At 34.2% G+C, this 16676-nt stretch overlaps 1 protein-coding gene across 2 annotated transcripts in view; it reads right to left on the bottom strand.

The window, feature by feature from the left end:
* FAF1 (Fas associated factor 1) overlaps positions 1-16676 on the bottom strand; it is a 485365-nt gene that overhangs the window by 227084 nt on the left and 241605 nt on the right. For both annotated transcript variants that reach the window (XM_068964657.1, XM_068964658.1), the window contains one exon: positions 724-810. In XM_068964657.1, coding sequence (XP_068820758.1) covers positions 724-810 — 87 coding nt within the window. The remainder of the gene's footprint in view (positions 1-723; positions 811-16676) is intronic.

Here is a 16676-nt window from a genome sequence, read left to right as displayed (position 1 = left end):
ATTTATTTTAAAAATAAGACTTACTTCAAAATTCTTGAAAGATTCTAATTGTTTCCTTAAAAAAATTGGTTAGAACAATCAACACTGTGGATAAAAGTAGCCAAACGGCCTCCTCAATGATAAAATTTACTCCCTTAGAAAATAATAATCACTGGAAACAAGACAGAGATAGGAACGGTTTCAAAATTTACAATAGGAAATTATTATAAGTAGATGTCATAATAATTAAAAATTGTAAAATAAGTCTTTTCTTTCAGTTTTTTATGGCAGTGAAAATTACAAGTATGTTTAAGAATAGAGTGTGATTAATACTAACTATAAAAATTAACTTTTTAAAGTGTAGGTCTAACTATGGGAAATGCAGTTATAAAATTAAATTAACATGATTAAATTGATTTTGAAGTATCTGTAATTTAGGAAAAAAATTTTTGTGTTTGGGACATTTCATTAGAAATATCTGAATATTTGTATTTTTTTCATCAAGGAAAAACTTAAGTCAAATCAAGCAGCATAAAGTTCCTGATACTGATATTGTAACATTATCAAGAGAATGCTGATATATCTGGCTTATGACACTAGTTCTTCAAGTGAATGCAAATGATTTATAAAAATTATTTCCATGGATACAAAACATTTGATTTCCACTTAATATCACAGCCAATTAGGCTGAAAGTGGCAAAAGAGAGAGGAGGATATAAGACTGACAATTCAACTGTCACTTACGGAGTCATCTGTGGCAGAAGTTGGCCAGCCCTCCCATAACTGATGGCGAACAGGGATACTCGTGAGGTCATACACATTTCTCTTTACCTATAAAAAGAAATAAAACAATTAAAATAGGATTTCCACATGACTTATGATAGCTGCTAGTCAATTTATGGGATACACTGTATTTCCTTTGTTCTTTTCTAGATTTAAAATAAGAATTTGAAACTAGGAAAACACAAATCATAAAAAAATTTTACTAAATAAAACTAAACCAAATTTAAAAGCAGATTCTCAATGAAGGTTAAATGAAATAACAGTTCAAACCATATTCTCCTACCTCACCCTGCTGATTATTTTTATAATCCTGGATGGCTTCAAGTTTCTTTTCAGTCAAAAGGGTAGTAGTTTCTTTCCCAACAGGGTAAAAGGAAAAACCTGGAGTTTCCTTCACTGTTTTATGTACATTTCAAGGATACAATACTTAATACTAAAGCTGTACAGGGTATATATTTTTTAATCACCCCAAATTAGAAACTATTTTAAGAAAATATTTATTACCTGAGGGCTATCCATTAATATATTATTTAGGCCCTTCCCCCAAAGAAAATATAGTACTGACAGTTTTTATTTTAAATAAGATAAAAGTTGAAAAACTATTTTTTTCAACATTTAATATTATACTTTGAAACTACTTATTTATTTATAGCCATACCACACAGCTTGTGGGATCTTCTCTACCAGGGATTGAACCTGCACCCACAGCAATGAAAGCATGGAGTCTTAACCACTAGACCACCAGGGAATTCCCAATACTTTTTAACTTTAAAGGAGAGGACACAAGTAATTATCAGAATGAAGTGTTGGAAGGTTAAACTCTTATTCAGTAATTATCATATCCTTTTCTAGCCTTTTTCTCTAAACAAGTTACAAAAATTCTCTTTCATTCCATATTTCCAAATAAATGATCAAATCATAAGAATGATGAGATCATCCATCTTAGCAAACTCTTCATGTAAATTCTGAGATTAACATATTGTAACAGTGAAACTAATTTTGAAATGTTGCACATAATACATTCTATGATTTCCATGTGGAAAAGAAGCAGCGTTCATTCATGTTTTTAAAATGCAGAAGCCTGAAGTAACACATTGTCCAATTACAGCATTTCTGTATCACATTACTGTTTATTATACATAAGCATATCTAAGTTACACTTCCAGTGAAATGGAGAAATATATTCACTGGGGAAAGAAAGAAACAAAACAAAACCTGGAACTCAATCTATTTTTATCTCTAATATACACCTGTGAAAAAAAGACTTAGTAAACGAGAACTGTGAAGCTTGGGGGCATGGCTTGATCCCCACTCAATTCAAACAAACAGCTTTTTTCCCCAAGATTCTTAGCAATGGCCAGTCTACCATGCAGTATCTTGTTTATGGTCAGTCATATCAAGTTTGGAAATTTTCATTAGTCATTATCAACCCAACAATTTAACAAAATGCAACTGGACTAACCTCTTATCACCTGCACTAGCTAAGACTATTCTGTCATGCTTAAACATTAGTGCTCTTAAGAGGAAAGGTGTTCCATAAAGCCAAAGCATTATTATTATTGTTTATTAATAAAAGAAAGGGAGAGGACAGAAGATGGGAGTATGAGGAAACTTTAAGCCACAAGTCAAAAAATTCCTTTCTTAAAGTTAGTTTTAATTATGTTGTCTAGAGACACCAAGGGTCAGCAGTTATTCTTGAAGGTGGAGGGGAAGGCAGGGCAAATATTTACATCTGTTAGAAAGGTGGCAAGGCTACCTCTGCACTGGAGAATATACACAAATACTATGAGTTGAATATATAAACGAATAACTCTGGAGTGGAATTCTTCAAATTCCATCTTAATTCTAAAACATAACAATACGGTACTATGAAATAAACAGTATTTTTCTTCTTTCATTAACTCATCTGTAACTGCACTGAATGAATAACATTCCTTTGCTGTTCTAAGCCTGAAAAGCATGTTCTGGCTATAGTGTTATGTTGGTATAAAGCACAACGCCAGACTGATGTGCTGAACAAAAGTGATCAAAGTTAGAGTAATGTTAGCCATTGCACAAGTATTTGGCTTCATTGTTCTCCCCAGAATGACATCTGTTAAGCAACTTGTCATAGAATAAACTGGTTAATGCAGAAAGAACTTGGCTGAGAGGGTACAACATAAAGCATATTAGACTGATGTTTGACTGTTTCAATGGAAAAGCTAAGTTCACAGTATTTCTGAAATTAAGCCAAAAGAATCTTGTGCTAAACCATAATCACTAAACAATATACCTGAAAACAAATTAGTTTTTAAAAAATAATTTCATGTTTATCAGTGCTAAAATCATAGGCAGATTTTACCAGTATATGGAAGAAAGACAAATGATAAGATAGCAAAGGCACAAAATGAATAATGGTTTTATTAATAGAGATAAAAATATTCTATTGTCTTTATTGATGACTTTAAATTTTCAGTGACAATCCTGCAGGAAAGAAAAAATCAGAAATATATACAAAATAAAAATTGTTCAAATGTACCTAATTATAAAATGATGCAGATGGATTTAAGGTCATCATGAATCAAATGCAGGATACAGTTTTCTCAGAGAGAGGATGAAGGAATGGAGGAAGGAGAGAGCAAAGACTTAAGGCAAGGGGAGAAGTGAGAGGCTGGAGAGGGGGGAAGGTTGAGAGATTGATTGATTTGAGAGATTTAAGAGCTCTTCAGAGAAAGAACACACACACAGGCTAAGTTGCTATAGCTGGCATGCTCAGCTGCCATTACTGTGCTACTTCTCATGGAGTTTCATCTTTAGAGATTTGTGTTAAATTCCAGTTAAGGACAAGTGGCACTTCACAGGGTAACATTTCCTAAGGGCCCTTTTGTCTTACATAATTTCTTTGATCAGCTTTGGCTCAAGATCATTCTGAATCTTCATAATCTTTTCAATTCTTGTTATGCATTAAGCTCTAAATCTATGAGATTTTAGGCTGCTAAACTACATAAATGTTTCAATTAGTTCTGAAAAAATTTAATGAAAGCTTTGATTAGCAACTGAACAGTACAATTATGTTACAAACTACACTGTATTTGGATCAAAGGTTCTAGATTGACAACAGATTTCCAGAGCTTATTTTCCAGATTTTCTAAAAGAACAGTTTCATTTCTCTGCCTTCAGTTGTTTGTGATTAAGAAAAACATATTTGAATCAGATTACCCTGAAATAGTACAGAATTAATGCAGTATTGATTCATTTCCTTATTATTTGCTTTTCACTGTTAGTAAACATCTATTTATGTATAATAAATAATGTAAGCAATGATCTCCGCTTCAAACTTTGTATTTCCTCACTGTGGAAACTTCAATGATACACACAGCACTGGGAAAAAAGATTACTATATTACGACTTGCTCAATATAAAATTATATAAGACATTCATCTCCCACAAAGCTTTGAGTTCCATACATTTTTAAACAGTTTTATACTTTGGTTAAATTTTATCAGAATTTCTTAGAAAATAATTCTTAGACAGTTCCTCTTCTAAAGGCTAGATTTTGAGGTTGAGGTTTTAGATTAGCCTTAAATGAGCCATTTGCAGCTATTTGCAGCTATTCAAACTGAAAAAATAAAAACTGGTAGACAACTTTGTCAGCTCTATTTTATAGCAAAATGTTGTGAACTATACGTTGGATACACTACTGAAAATATTTTAAGAAGTTTAAATTTCATTCAGGTATTATTCACCTGAAAGAAGATTCTGATAATGTTACACAGAAGTCACAAAACTTGAGTTACTGTGCCATAATATGAGACAGAAAATTAGATTTCTAGTCCCAATTCTACCCAGCTGTTACTGTGGTACAAACTGGTAGAAACTGAGACCAGTTTATTCAATATTAGAAGAGAACAAAATGAACTCATTGCTAACTTTCTAAGCTCTAAAATTCTTTGATTTTTTGGAAAAGACTGGAGTTAATCCTAGGTACAGGAAAAGAAGAGCTAAGTACATTTAAGATATGCAAGTAAAGAGGGAAAGTTTAAAACCATTAAGACTAGAAAATGAAAGAAAAATAGTAAAGAGTTAATAAATACAACACATCAAAAAGGAAAACTGCAAATAATTTCAGTTAAGAAATCCAGACATATAATAAACATTTTAAGTGAATTTTTTTCTTGAATAAAAAAAAGTCTTAGTTTTTGCTTTTAATTATACTAAAAAGTCTTAGTTTTGTTTTTGTTTTTTTTTTTAGAAAAGACTCAATATATTTTTCCCCAAAGAGATCTCATTTAAAAGTAAAGCTTACTGGTTTACTTACATCCTGGTTTCCCAAATAATTATTTCATCAACCAAACAGGCGAAGTGTTGCCAAAATACTAACAGCAGAGTGATACAACTGTAAAGTTCTATTAATTTATTTCAACATTTAAAAAATTTTGAAATCTGGGCTATGAATTTTCACATATCAATAAGTTTAAAATAGCAAAAAGAAACATATAAAATACTGAATTGCCATGGGCTTAGAACAGCTATCGGTTTGTTAGCACTTTAGTTTCTAGATTTTCTGAATTTAGAATACCTTGACAAATGACAGCCCTTACAAAAAAGCATCCTGAAACTACATACATTTATCTCATTCTCTTTTCAATCTTAGAAGAGAAAGGCCTTTGGGAATATTAGAACCTAAGCTTATTCAGACGTTAAAAGTATCAAAATCTGAACTGCAAGTAATTCACACCATCAAATGATGTTCCAGTTGAGTTTGCTAAATAATAACTGCACCAAACAAATAAGTATCTGTGTGTGATTAAAATAAGACACACAGACTAGGCTTAGTTCCAGTTTCTTAGCAATCACTGGTGCTCAGAAAGGCTTATAATAGGAAACCAATCACTTCTGATCCAGACTGGGTTTTGAACATTCATATCTAAGGACTTTTTTCTTTTTTTTTTTTAACATACTGTACACTCGATGCAGTTGCCCATGGATCTGTTTTACTAGGATGCAAGTTAAAATCCTCCTAAAAATACTTCTTGAACAAAAACACTTGAAACCGGATGGTGCAAGGGGAAAGAGAAGGTGGCATCAGTAATCAAATGTTAATTAGCAAGCTTTTTTCCCCTCTTCCCTCAGGGCTGGCCTGTGTTGGAGAATTCAAATCAGAAATCAATGCTCCAAGTGTTTAACTATTACTTCTTCTCATTAACCATTTAAGAGACTCAGCAATTCTTTCCTCATAAAAAAAGTAACTCAAGACATTTCTTTTTCTCAAATACCATCTTTCCAGAAAACAATGAAGATGTTGTTTGAAGAAAACTATAAAATTGGTGGCTTTCAATCAGGCTTTGGACTGCATTTTGTTCTATTAAAACATTTTTTTGGCTGTAGCTGAATTCTTCATTCCAACAACTGTAACTAAGTTTTGCTTTGTAACATGCTTTAAAAACTTATTTCATTTCTTACTTGTCTAAAGAAATCTGACAACTGGAATCTTAAGCAATTACTGGGAATGATGACAATAAAGCTAATCAAATATGGAAACTAGTTTGAATGCATACAGTTAGATGGATTTTATCCAGCAAACTATCATGGATAAGATTTAACACTTTCAACATGGTTATATTCATAATATTCTATTCTAAAAGTTTGGTGTGGGTGAAAATGATACAAAAATTACAGTGGTAGGTCATAAAATAAATGAACTAATGGTCATAAAGTTATTAAAATTAATTCATATCTTTATATATATATATATGTTTAGTGTTCTTGCCTGGAGAATTCCATGGATAGAAGACCCGGAAGGGCTATAGTCCATGCGGTAGCAAAGAGTCAGAATTGACTAAGTGGCTAACATATATATATATATATCTTTAGTTAAAGGGTAAGCCCGGATTTTAAGAAAAGAGAACTTGTAAAGAGTGAAGAAAATGTTTATAAACGACCAAGGTTAAGTATGTTTCACAAATAGAAAAGATGCTAAATTTTAAGTCTTTTGAGGAGCAAAAAAGGTTTAGAGAAATAGTAAAGTTATAGAAGTTGAAGTTATAAACAACAACAACAACACAAAGGGGAACAATCATTTTTCTGCATTTGTGACTCTTAATGTGTGGTGCCTAATACTAATACAAATAGTATTAGTATCACCTGGAAACTATTAGAAATGAAAATCCAGGGAATCCACCCCAGGCATAGTACACTGGAAATGCTAGGACCCTACAGTATATGTTCTGACAAGCACTCTAGGTAACTCTTACCAAAATTTGAGAGTTACAAGCTCTCCTAGATGGCCATGCCTTTCTAATTTACTGATTCTAGAGTTCTTTAAACTCCTGCCTGAGGTAGCTAGTCCTTTTGAGAATGAACATGATTAATAATGACTTGCTAAAAAATTCTAGAAATGCTATCACTTTTACGATGATAAAGTAATTATTTTTAGTCTAAGAAAGTAATGAGAGATGGTACTACGTCACTACAGACTCCACAGCACTGACACAATTGATAAATAGTAATCTTCATCACTGAAAATCTGTGTTAATCTTCAGTTCTTCTGCCTTAAGTTTGTTATTGCTTTTTGGCTATAACATATATTTGGGCATTGCAATAAAACTGCAAATCCACAATAAATGATCTATTGGTCATATTAAATAAACTCGGAAGGCACCTGTACCTGTCAGTTGAACTGAGGAAATGTCCCTGAACACCAGAGAACTGTTTGAAGCAAAGGAAAGACTAAACAGTTTCTGGTTTGTTTTTTTGGTCTCTCTCATAGGCAAGCTGAAATAAGACCCACAGGAAAAACAGTGGGAGGTTAACCTCATATCAGTCATTAAAGACCTTATCCTAGAAGGTAGTATTTCCTCTCTGTACCTTATGGGAACAGTGAAAGAGCGAAATCTTTCCAACAATGGCCTAATAGATACCAGAGAGGTGAATGTTTTTTATTGTCCTCAATGAATAAAACATCAGTCACTCATTAAATGCTCTTAAAATGTGTCCTTTTAAAATGAAGTAAATTAATTTAAAAATTCTTCCATGAAGAAAAACACTAAGTAAAAAGTCAATCTTAGAAATAATGGGGTAATTACAAGAACATTTTAAGGAGTCCTACTTAAATCTTAAAATGTTTCATTAAAGTTCAATTTTATGTACAACTTTAAAAATTGGTCACATAAACCAAGAAATACTTGTATATCAGGAACACTGATTTTTAAGTCTGAACTTTAGTAGATAAACCATTTGCTATGTCAGAAGCACTATACGAGTTAATGTTTAAAGACATAATCATACATGTAAGCCAAATATTTAACTACAAAGATATTCACTGCAGTCTGTTTATTATTACACACAGACAGACACACAATTGGCACAAATTTAATATCTGATAATGAGATAGTTAAATAAATAAATACCATGCAGCCATTAAAACAATGATATAGAACTAGGGTCAGCAAAGTACAGCCTATAGGCCAAATTTAGCCTGCTGTTTGTTTCTGTAAATGAAGTTGTATTGGAACACCACTACTCCATTTATTTACATACTGTCTATGGATGCTTTTGGCATTACCATGAGGGCAGACTTAATAGATCCAACAGAGATCACATGCCCTGCAATGTCTGAAATACTTATTATCTAGCCCTTTGTAGAAAAAGTTTACTGACCCTACCTAGAAGAATATTAAATAATATATAAAGTTGTTACATATTAAACAAAAACCAAGTTACAAAATTATGCTCATTTCTATTTATTAAGCTATACATATACATATACGAAAGTGAAAAGTGAAAGTGTTAGTTGCTCACTCGGACTGTCTACGACCCCATTAACTGTGGCCCCCCAGGCTCCTCTGTCCATGGAATTCTCCAGGCAAGAATACTGGAGTGGGTTGCCATTTCCTTCTCCAGGGGATCCTCTCTCACCAGGAATCAAATCCGTATCTCCTGTACTGGCAGGAAGATTCTTTACTGCTAAGCCACCAGGGAAGCCCACCTGACACATGACTGTAACGTGTAAGAATTTTCCGTTAAGACCATTTACACTTACTCTAAATGGTGAGCATTATAAGGTAACAAAAGTGATCAACCAAGGTTACTCACGCACGTAACTGGGCCTTTTTATACCTGTTGCTCTGTAACAGCCAATGAAGAGCAGTTACAGGCTGTCAATTTTGTACTGCAGAAGGAGAACAACTGCAAGATCTGTGACTTACTGTTTCAGTGACTGAATGCTGCCTTCACAGTAAGAGGGCAGTTCCTGGTGTCACACATAGCTGGGAAAGAAATAGCAAGATAAAACATATTCAAGGAAAACAAGTCAAGGTAAAAGAAGAAGAACACTTAAAGCAGTAAAATAAGCTTTATCGTGTGAGGGTTGGCAAAAACTTCCTCACATACACTTTTGTTGAATGCCTTCTGAGTTTCTACCCAACACTAAAGTTAAGAGTTTTGTCTGCAATAAAAATATAGGAAGACTGCTGCTTCTACTTTGTCTATATACAGTAAGTAAATCAATTATGTCCTATCTTGTTATTCCAGTTTTTCCTTCTCTCAACAACTGGGCACTGTTGCCAATCCCTCTTCTGTGCTTTGGATCTGGACAAGTGAAACTCTGATTAGATATTTATTTGCAACTTCATTAAGTTCTAAAATGAAATTGCATCTATAGGGAAGACGATATAGGGCAATGCTATAAATCTATTCTGCCAATTTGTTTTTCATAAACCTATATTTTCTTTTAAATTTTATACACAGATAGATTAAACCACTTGCCCTGCAAATGTCATTCACTTAGTTAATGCCTAAATCAGGATGATAATGCAAATTTAGAATGCTAAGAAATTTTTTTTTTCCCTTTAAAGAACCAATGCCTCTGTAGAAACTTCAAAATTTTTCAGGTGCTGGCAATCTTACTGTTTTGGTGAAGACTCATCTTTATATTTTGATAAAGACTGTGTGTATCCTCCCCAACTCTGGTAACACCAACAATGATGCTTAGACATAATGTTTATGTTTGCTTTGCTGCTTTCTGTTGCCTATCCAGGACTTTGTCTTTCTCTGAGATGCTGAAAAAACTGGTGGGAACTATCAGCAATGGAACCTCAGTCTATAATCAGGTCTCTTATAATTTTATCTTTTCTTGTTAACAAAAAAATTCAAAAAACAAAGACAACAAAGGGACTTAGTGTTGGGGTCTGCCATGAATACTAAAGTGCCTGGGGGTGTGGTTCATCAAGGGAAAATAAACCATTCAAGTCACCCACATCAAGGAGAAAGTTTGGGAACAACTAGGCCAGTGTTTGCATTTGGGGCCCTGGAGTCAGGAGACTTACATTTCCCTTCCCTCGGCTTAACCAAGGCACCAGAGACAACCTATTTAACCTCTCCTTTTGGAAATATTAAGCAATCATCAAAGAACAGCTCTGTGAAATATTTTAAAATGTGTCTAGTCAGGTTTTCTGATTTTAACTTGCTCTTTTCCAAGATCAGCTTAATGCTGTCATTACTTTCTCTGAGAGAAATGTGGGTAGAAAGGCAGGAAGCATATCTTAAGAAAAGTAGCTGCCTTGGCCAAGAGCAAAGTTACAATAAGAGCATAGCCATCAAAATCACAAACCTAGTTAATTTTAGATGAATGAAGAAGAGTTAGAAACTGGTTCCAAATAACAATTTAATTAAACCTTTCAAAGTGAACTGACATCATGAATGAAAATCTAATACAGTACAATAAACTTAAAGGACTGACGATGCCAATGCTCAGACGCTCCATACAATTGGCTTTTAATTAAGGAAGTTAAAATCGCACCCCAACGATTTCACTGTTAGGACTGACCCTGAAATGTAAATGTAATTATTTTATAAAAAATAAAACAGGGATACCTTAGCATCATCTCTTAATGTATTAAGATCAGAAAATCTTTAATCACATGATTTATTAAATAAACAGGCATTCTAAACAGCCTGAAGTCTCCTGTTTAAAAAAAAATTTACTCCTATTTATTCATTAACAAAGCTATTGCTTAGCTCATCCCTGCCATAACCTACTCTATTCAAAACCATATGGGAAAGGACATTAAAAAACCGCCACAAACCATGGACTTCTGGTATTAGTGCTACACATTGCATACCCCTATTCATTATTCTACCTCCCTTGTTTAATCTATCATTAAGATTCAGTGACCCTACACTAAATTTAAAGCAGATCCTTCCTTCCTCCCATGCCTAAATTCACATACTTTTCTAGTTGGGGATGCCCTCAAGTATTAACAACTCTACGGGGTTTCTCTAATCTCAGCTCTGAACTATGTCATGCTATAGAACCAAGAAATTGCTGTTTTACATCTCTAACTATGAAGACTTCCATAAAAAAGGACCATATAATTTACTTAATAAGATAAAGGGAGAAAAATCACCATTTAATAAGTTTTTTTTTTCATTGAATATAGTAGAAAAGGCACATGGAGACATTATTATACACTGTGTTGTCTTAAAAGTGAATAATAAATACTTCAACTGTATTCATCACAGAATTTAGAGTTTTAAATAATGATGAAAATGTTAGGTATTGACTATCTTAATAAATGGAAAAAACATATTGTTTTAAACATATAATTGATAAAATAATCATTTTGGGGGCAAAGAGATTTCAAGAAATTAAGCAAGATAATATTTCTAGGACATATTCAATTCCATTTTCAAATTACAAACAAAATATCTAACATACAATGTGGCAAAATAAGGGATAAGGAATTGTGTATATGATAGCCTACCAGCTGCTAACAGAACTTTCTGTGATGACAGAAATGTTCTGTATCTGTCCTATCCAATAGGGTGTCCACTAGCCCCATGTGGCTACTGAGCACTTAAAACACACCTAGTGTGACTAAGAAAAATGACTTCAAATTTCATTTCACTTTAATTAATTTAAATTTCCATATGTGGCTAGTAGCTACCCTATTGGACAGTGGATTAAGAAGGTAGAGAACATAGACCCACACAAAAATATACCATTGATGTTTACAATGCCCTGGTGGCTCAGTGGCAAAGAATCCATCTGCCAATGCAGGAGACCTGGGTTTAATCCCCCGGTTAGGAAAATTCCCTGGAGAAGGAAATGGCAACTCACTTCAGTATTCTTGCCTGGGGAATCCCACAGACAGAGGAGCCTGGCGGGCTACAGTCTATAGGGTCACAAAAGAGTCAACACAACTTAGCGACTAAACAACAACAACATACTTTATATACAATGTATACTATACATACATACTATACATTTAAACATGCTTTAACACATTATTTCCTTACAGTCTTTTAGGCATAAAGGTAGAAATATTGTACTAAACTAATTTTTTACTTATTCTTTTATTATTTTAATAGGAACTATATGCATTAGTACCACAAAACTGAAAAAGTAATGATAGAATACATGTAATCATAACCTGAAAAAAAGAGCAACAATAAAATATAAAATAATTAAATATCAAAGACAGTAAAAATACTCTGTAAAGAAATAAGTTTACAACTCACATAAATGCCACATCATATTGGTCTAATTATTCATCAATTCATGCATTCATTTACAAAACAGTTACCAGGGAACAACTACAATGATGTAGATGTTATCAAAATAATTCATGCTAACTGTGCATCTGGCAGTTTTATTTTATTTAAGTGAGTGATGATTCAAACTTAATCATTCTTCTGGGAGGAATTCATAGCAGCAGACCGGGAAAGATAGGTGTAATGGATGCCATACACTCTGTCCCTTATTGACTCAGTAAGTTCTTACCAGCATCTATCACTTAAGTCATTACAACATAGCAAAGAAAGTGGTGGACAGACAAGATGCAGACTTTCACACTCCCTTTTTCACACTCCCTTAAGGAGCCAAATCTAATTGGGAAGAAAATGTGTGAATAGTTATGTACAACACAAATACACTTGTTACAAGATTTTTATTTTAAAAGTGAATAACTTGAACATATAAGTGAAAAATTACAGATGGGACTGAGAGTTAAGATATACACATAAAACTCTTGCTCCTTACAAAAAGCACTTCATTCCTTATATTAAGTGCTAAAAATTAGGGTGTCAGTAAAAAATATTTTAAAAGAAATACATAATCTACTGCTAATAAAGTGCTAGGAGAATCTCTCATTGGACTTATAAGCAACAGATAAACATGTTCTAGTTTAACAAGTACATTCAATGAGTGCTAATAATTCATGACCATTCATTTAGTTGGTTACACAGTCAACAAATATTTATTGAGTGTCTACTAAGAGGAAGGCACTATTTTGTAGTGGTTACTGAGAAAACAAAGTCTCTGCCTTCATGGAGCTTACATTCATTCTATATAGTAGGTGCATGGTGGAGGGAGTGGTGAGAAAGGAGAGAGAAAGAAATATGAATATATAAACAAGATAATTTCAGAATTAGGTAAGTTCTATGAAGAATGATATTAGAATCCTTACAGTCATTCTCTATTTCCTGGATTGAATCCTGAATGAGAACGTACAAATCCTAGAAAGAATGTTCCAGGCAGAGAAAACATGAAATGGAAAGGTTCTGTGAGATGTTTTACATATATGTATATATTCTCTAACTCTTACTATCAACTTCAATGCAGCTTTTATTTATTTTCTTTACAGAAAATGCAACTGAGGGTAATAACTCTTCAAGTAAGAAGGAGAAGCAAAATTCAAAAGGAAAATTATGGGACATCAAGGCACTTTATCTTTTTTAACTATTTATGATATTTTCCTCCAAAACTGAAAGTAGAAAAGTTTTCCAGTACATTATTACTCCACCCCCCTTCCTTGCCAAAGAAATGTTACCCACACTTTTCACTTACTTGTCTAACCCTTCCTTCACAGATTTGGGACATGTATCAGTTCAACTAAATAAACATAAATCCCAAATTACTGTCAGGTATAAATTAATACAGTTTATTATACTAATACTAATTCAAAGGGTTATTTCAGAGTTCTGATCAAAGATTCCTTGTCTTCAAACACAGTTGGGTGTTGTTTGTATGTTTTGCTTAAGAGGAAAAGATATTACCATGCATTCCAAAATAAACGGCAAGTGCATTTGATCATATTTTATCTTTTGTCATGTTTCATTGCACTACACCAGTAAATTTGAGGATGTCTAGTTTTGAAAATGTGGCAGTCTAGTAATCACATCCAATGAAATCCAGTTATTTCAGAGCATCATTCTCTGACCATCTCCAACATTACCATTACTTCCTCATGCTGTATATTGAAAAAGGTGATGGGAATAGTTGTTGCTAAAGCACAGCTAGATCCTCATCATTCGGGCATTTTAAAGTAGATCAGGTAAACCTTCTATACTTGTTTATGCTTAAGGTTCTTTCAATCACTCATTCATTCAACAAACATTTGTTGAGCGCTTTCTAAGTTACGAACAGGCTTCCCTGATGGCTAAGATGGTAAAGAATCTGCTCGCAATGCAGGACATCCAGGTTCAAACCCTGGATTGGGAAGATTCCCCTGGAGAAGGAAATGGCAACCTACTCCAGTATTCTTGCCTGGAAAATCCCATGGACAGAGGAGCCTGGCAGGCTACAGTCCATGGGTCACAAAGACTCAGACACGACTGAGTAACTACCAAAGTTACAAACTCTCTGTCACTAGAGCAGCTTTCTCAAACACAAGTATCTAGAAAAGCAGACAAAAGATGAGTGAAATGTGATGGGCAAAGGGCATTCAGCTTTAGTTCTGAGGAAGCAATATTCAGGTGTTGAGGACTATGGCAAACCAGACAGCATGCCTCTCGAAGGATGCAGCTCTACTCCAGAACAATTCATTACTGCCACGGAAACTCTGGGGTTCAGTATTGCTGAATTTTCTGATTCTTTGACAAAAGCCAGAAACAAGGAATCCTGTAATGTTTTGCTTTATCTTGAAACGTGAAACTTTTAAACTTTTAAATGTTGGCAACCAGTTCAAATTTAAAACACCCTGGGACAAAAACAGGTAGCCGAACAAAACAGTGCTGTATTTAGTAGTTGGCAGTTGCAAACTCTGCAAGAGAGATATGAAGATCGAGCTGATACTCTTGCCTTTAAGAAAGTCACAGCCCAATGAACATCTGTCACACTCACAAACAAATACTCATGGTACACTGTCATAATTATAATGCTAAAGATATCAATAAAGTATTAGGAAGGTAGAGAAGAGACAACTATAACAGCTGTAACTATCATTTATTGAGTGCCAAGGCAAGGATTACCCATTTTGCATGTGTTACTACATTTCATGCTCACATCAACCCTGTGTATACAGAAATGACTTTATTAAAGTGGCAGACCCAGATCTGAACTCCATTCTTTCCAACTGTAAAAATGTGTTTTTGTCCTACCATATTACACTGGTACCCACCGCTCTAAATAAAAGTCTTAGTTTCTAAAGATCAACCACATGAACCTATGAAAATGAAACAAATTACTTTTTCACCCATTCTACCTCATTCTAGAAAAAAAGAGAAATCTTTTTTCTTTTCAATTTAATAATCACACTGGAAGATACTTATAAAATGCATTCTTTAAGATGTAATTTTTAGACATTAACATTTAAGTTGTAATATATTTGCATCATTAAGTTTTATCAAAAATGCTGAGATTCCAGTGTTTGAAGAATTATATGTACTCAATATGCAATAAAATTTATGAATTAATTTATTTAGCAGATGTTCAAATAGTACTTACAGGCACTAATCTAAGCACTTCGTAAATGTTAACTATTTTCATGAGTTTTCTTTTATAAACCATTTTACTGAAGTATGATTAAAATATAAAAAGCTATACATATTTAATATATACAACTTGATGAATTAAACCTGTGAAACTATCACCAGAATTTACGCCATAAATCCATCCATCACCCCCAAAAGTTTCCTCCCACCCTCTTTATTTATTATCATTATAATTACCATTCAGTTCAGTTCAGTTCTGTCGCTCAGTCGTGTTCGACTCTTTGCGACCCCGTGAATCACAGCATGCCAGGCCTCCTTGTCCATCACCAACTCCTGGAGTTCACTCAGACTCATGTGCATCAAGTCAGTGATGGCATCCAGCCATCTCATCTGCTGTCGTCCCCTTCTCCTCCTACCCTCAATCCCTCCCAGCATCAGGGTCTTTTCCAATGAGTCAACTCTTTGCATGAGGTGGCCAAAGTATTGGAGTTTCAGCTTCAGCATCAGTCCTTCCAACGAACACCCAGGACTGATCTCCTTTAAGATGGACTGGTTGGATTTCCTTGCAGTCCAAGGGACTTTCAAGAGTCTTCTCCAACACCACAGTTCAAAAGCATCAATTCTTCGGCGCTCAGCTTTCTTCACAGTCCAACTCTCTCATCCATACATGACCACTGGAAAAACCATAGCCTTGACTAAACAGACATTTGTTGGCAAAGTAATATCTTTCTTTTTAATACTTTCTGATAAAAACATTTAACATAAGGTCCACTCTCTGCTGCTACTGCTGCTAAGTCGCCTCAGTCATGTCAGACTCTGTGCGACCCCAGAGACGGCAGCCCACCAGGCTCCCCCGGCCCTGGGATTCTCCAGACTAGAACACTGGAGTGGGTTGCCATTTCCTTCTCCAATGCATAAAAGTGAAAAGTGAAAGGGAAGTCGCTCAGTCATGTCCGACTCTTCGCAACCCCATGGACTGCAGCCTACCAGCCTCCTCCGTCCTTGGGATTTTCCAGGCAAGAGTACTGGAGTGGGGTGCCATAGCCTTCCCCGACCACTCTCTTAGCAAAATTTAAGTATATAATACAGTACTGTTAACTAGAGACACTGTGTTTTACTGTAGATCTCTAGGATTTATATATTCTGTATAACTAAAACTTCGTATCCTTTCACTAATGCCTTCCCATTTCCTTCTTCCTCCAACATCTAGCAACCACCATTCT

The sequence above is a fragment of the Capricornis sumatraensis genome, chromosome 2 (genome assembly GCF_032405125.1).
Source record: "Capricornis sumatraensis isolate serow.1 chromosome 2, serow.2, whole genome shotgun sequence".
Classification (NCBI taxonomy): Eukaryota; Metazoa; Chordata; class Mammalia; order Artiodactyla; family Bovidae; genus Capricornis; species Capricornis sumatraensis.
Note: the sequence above shows the minus strand (reverse complement) of the source record. Positions and strands in the feature narration are given on the sequence as shown.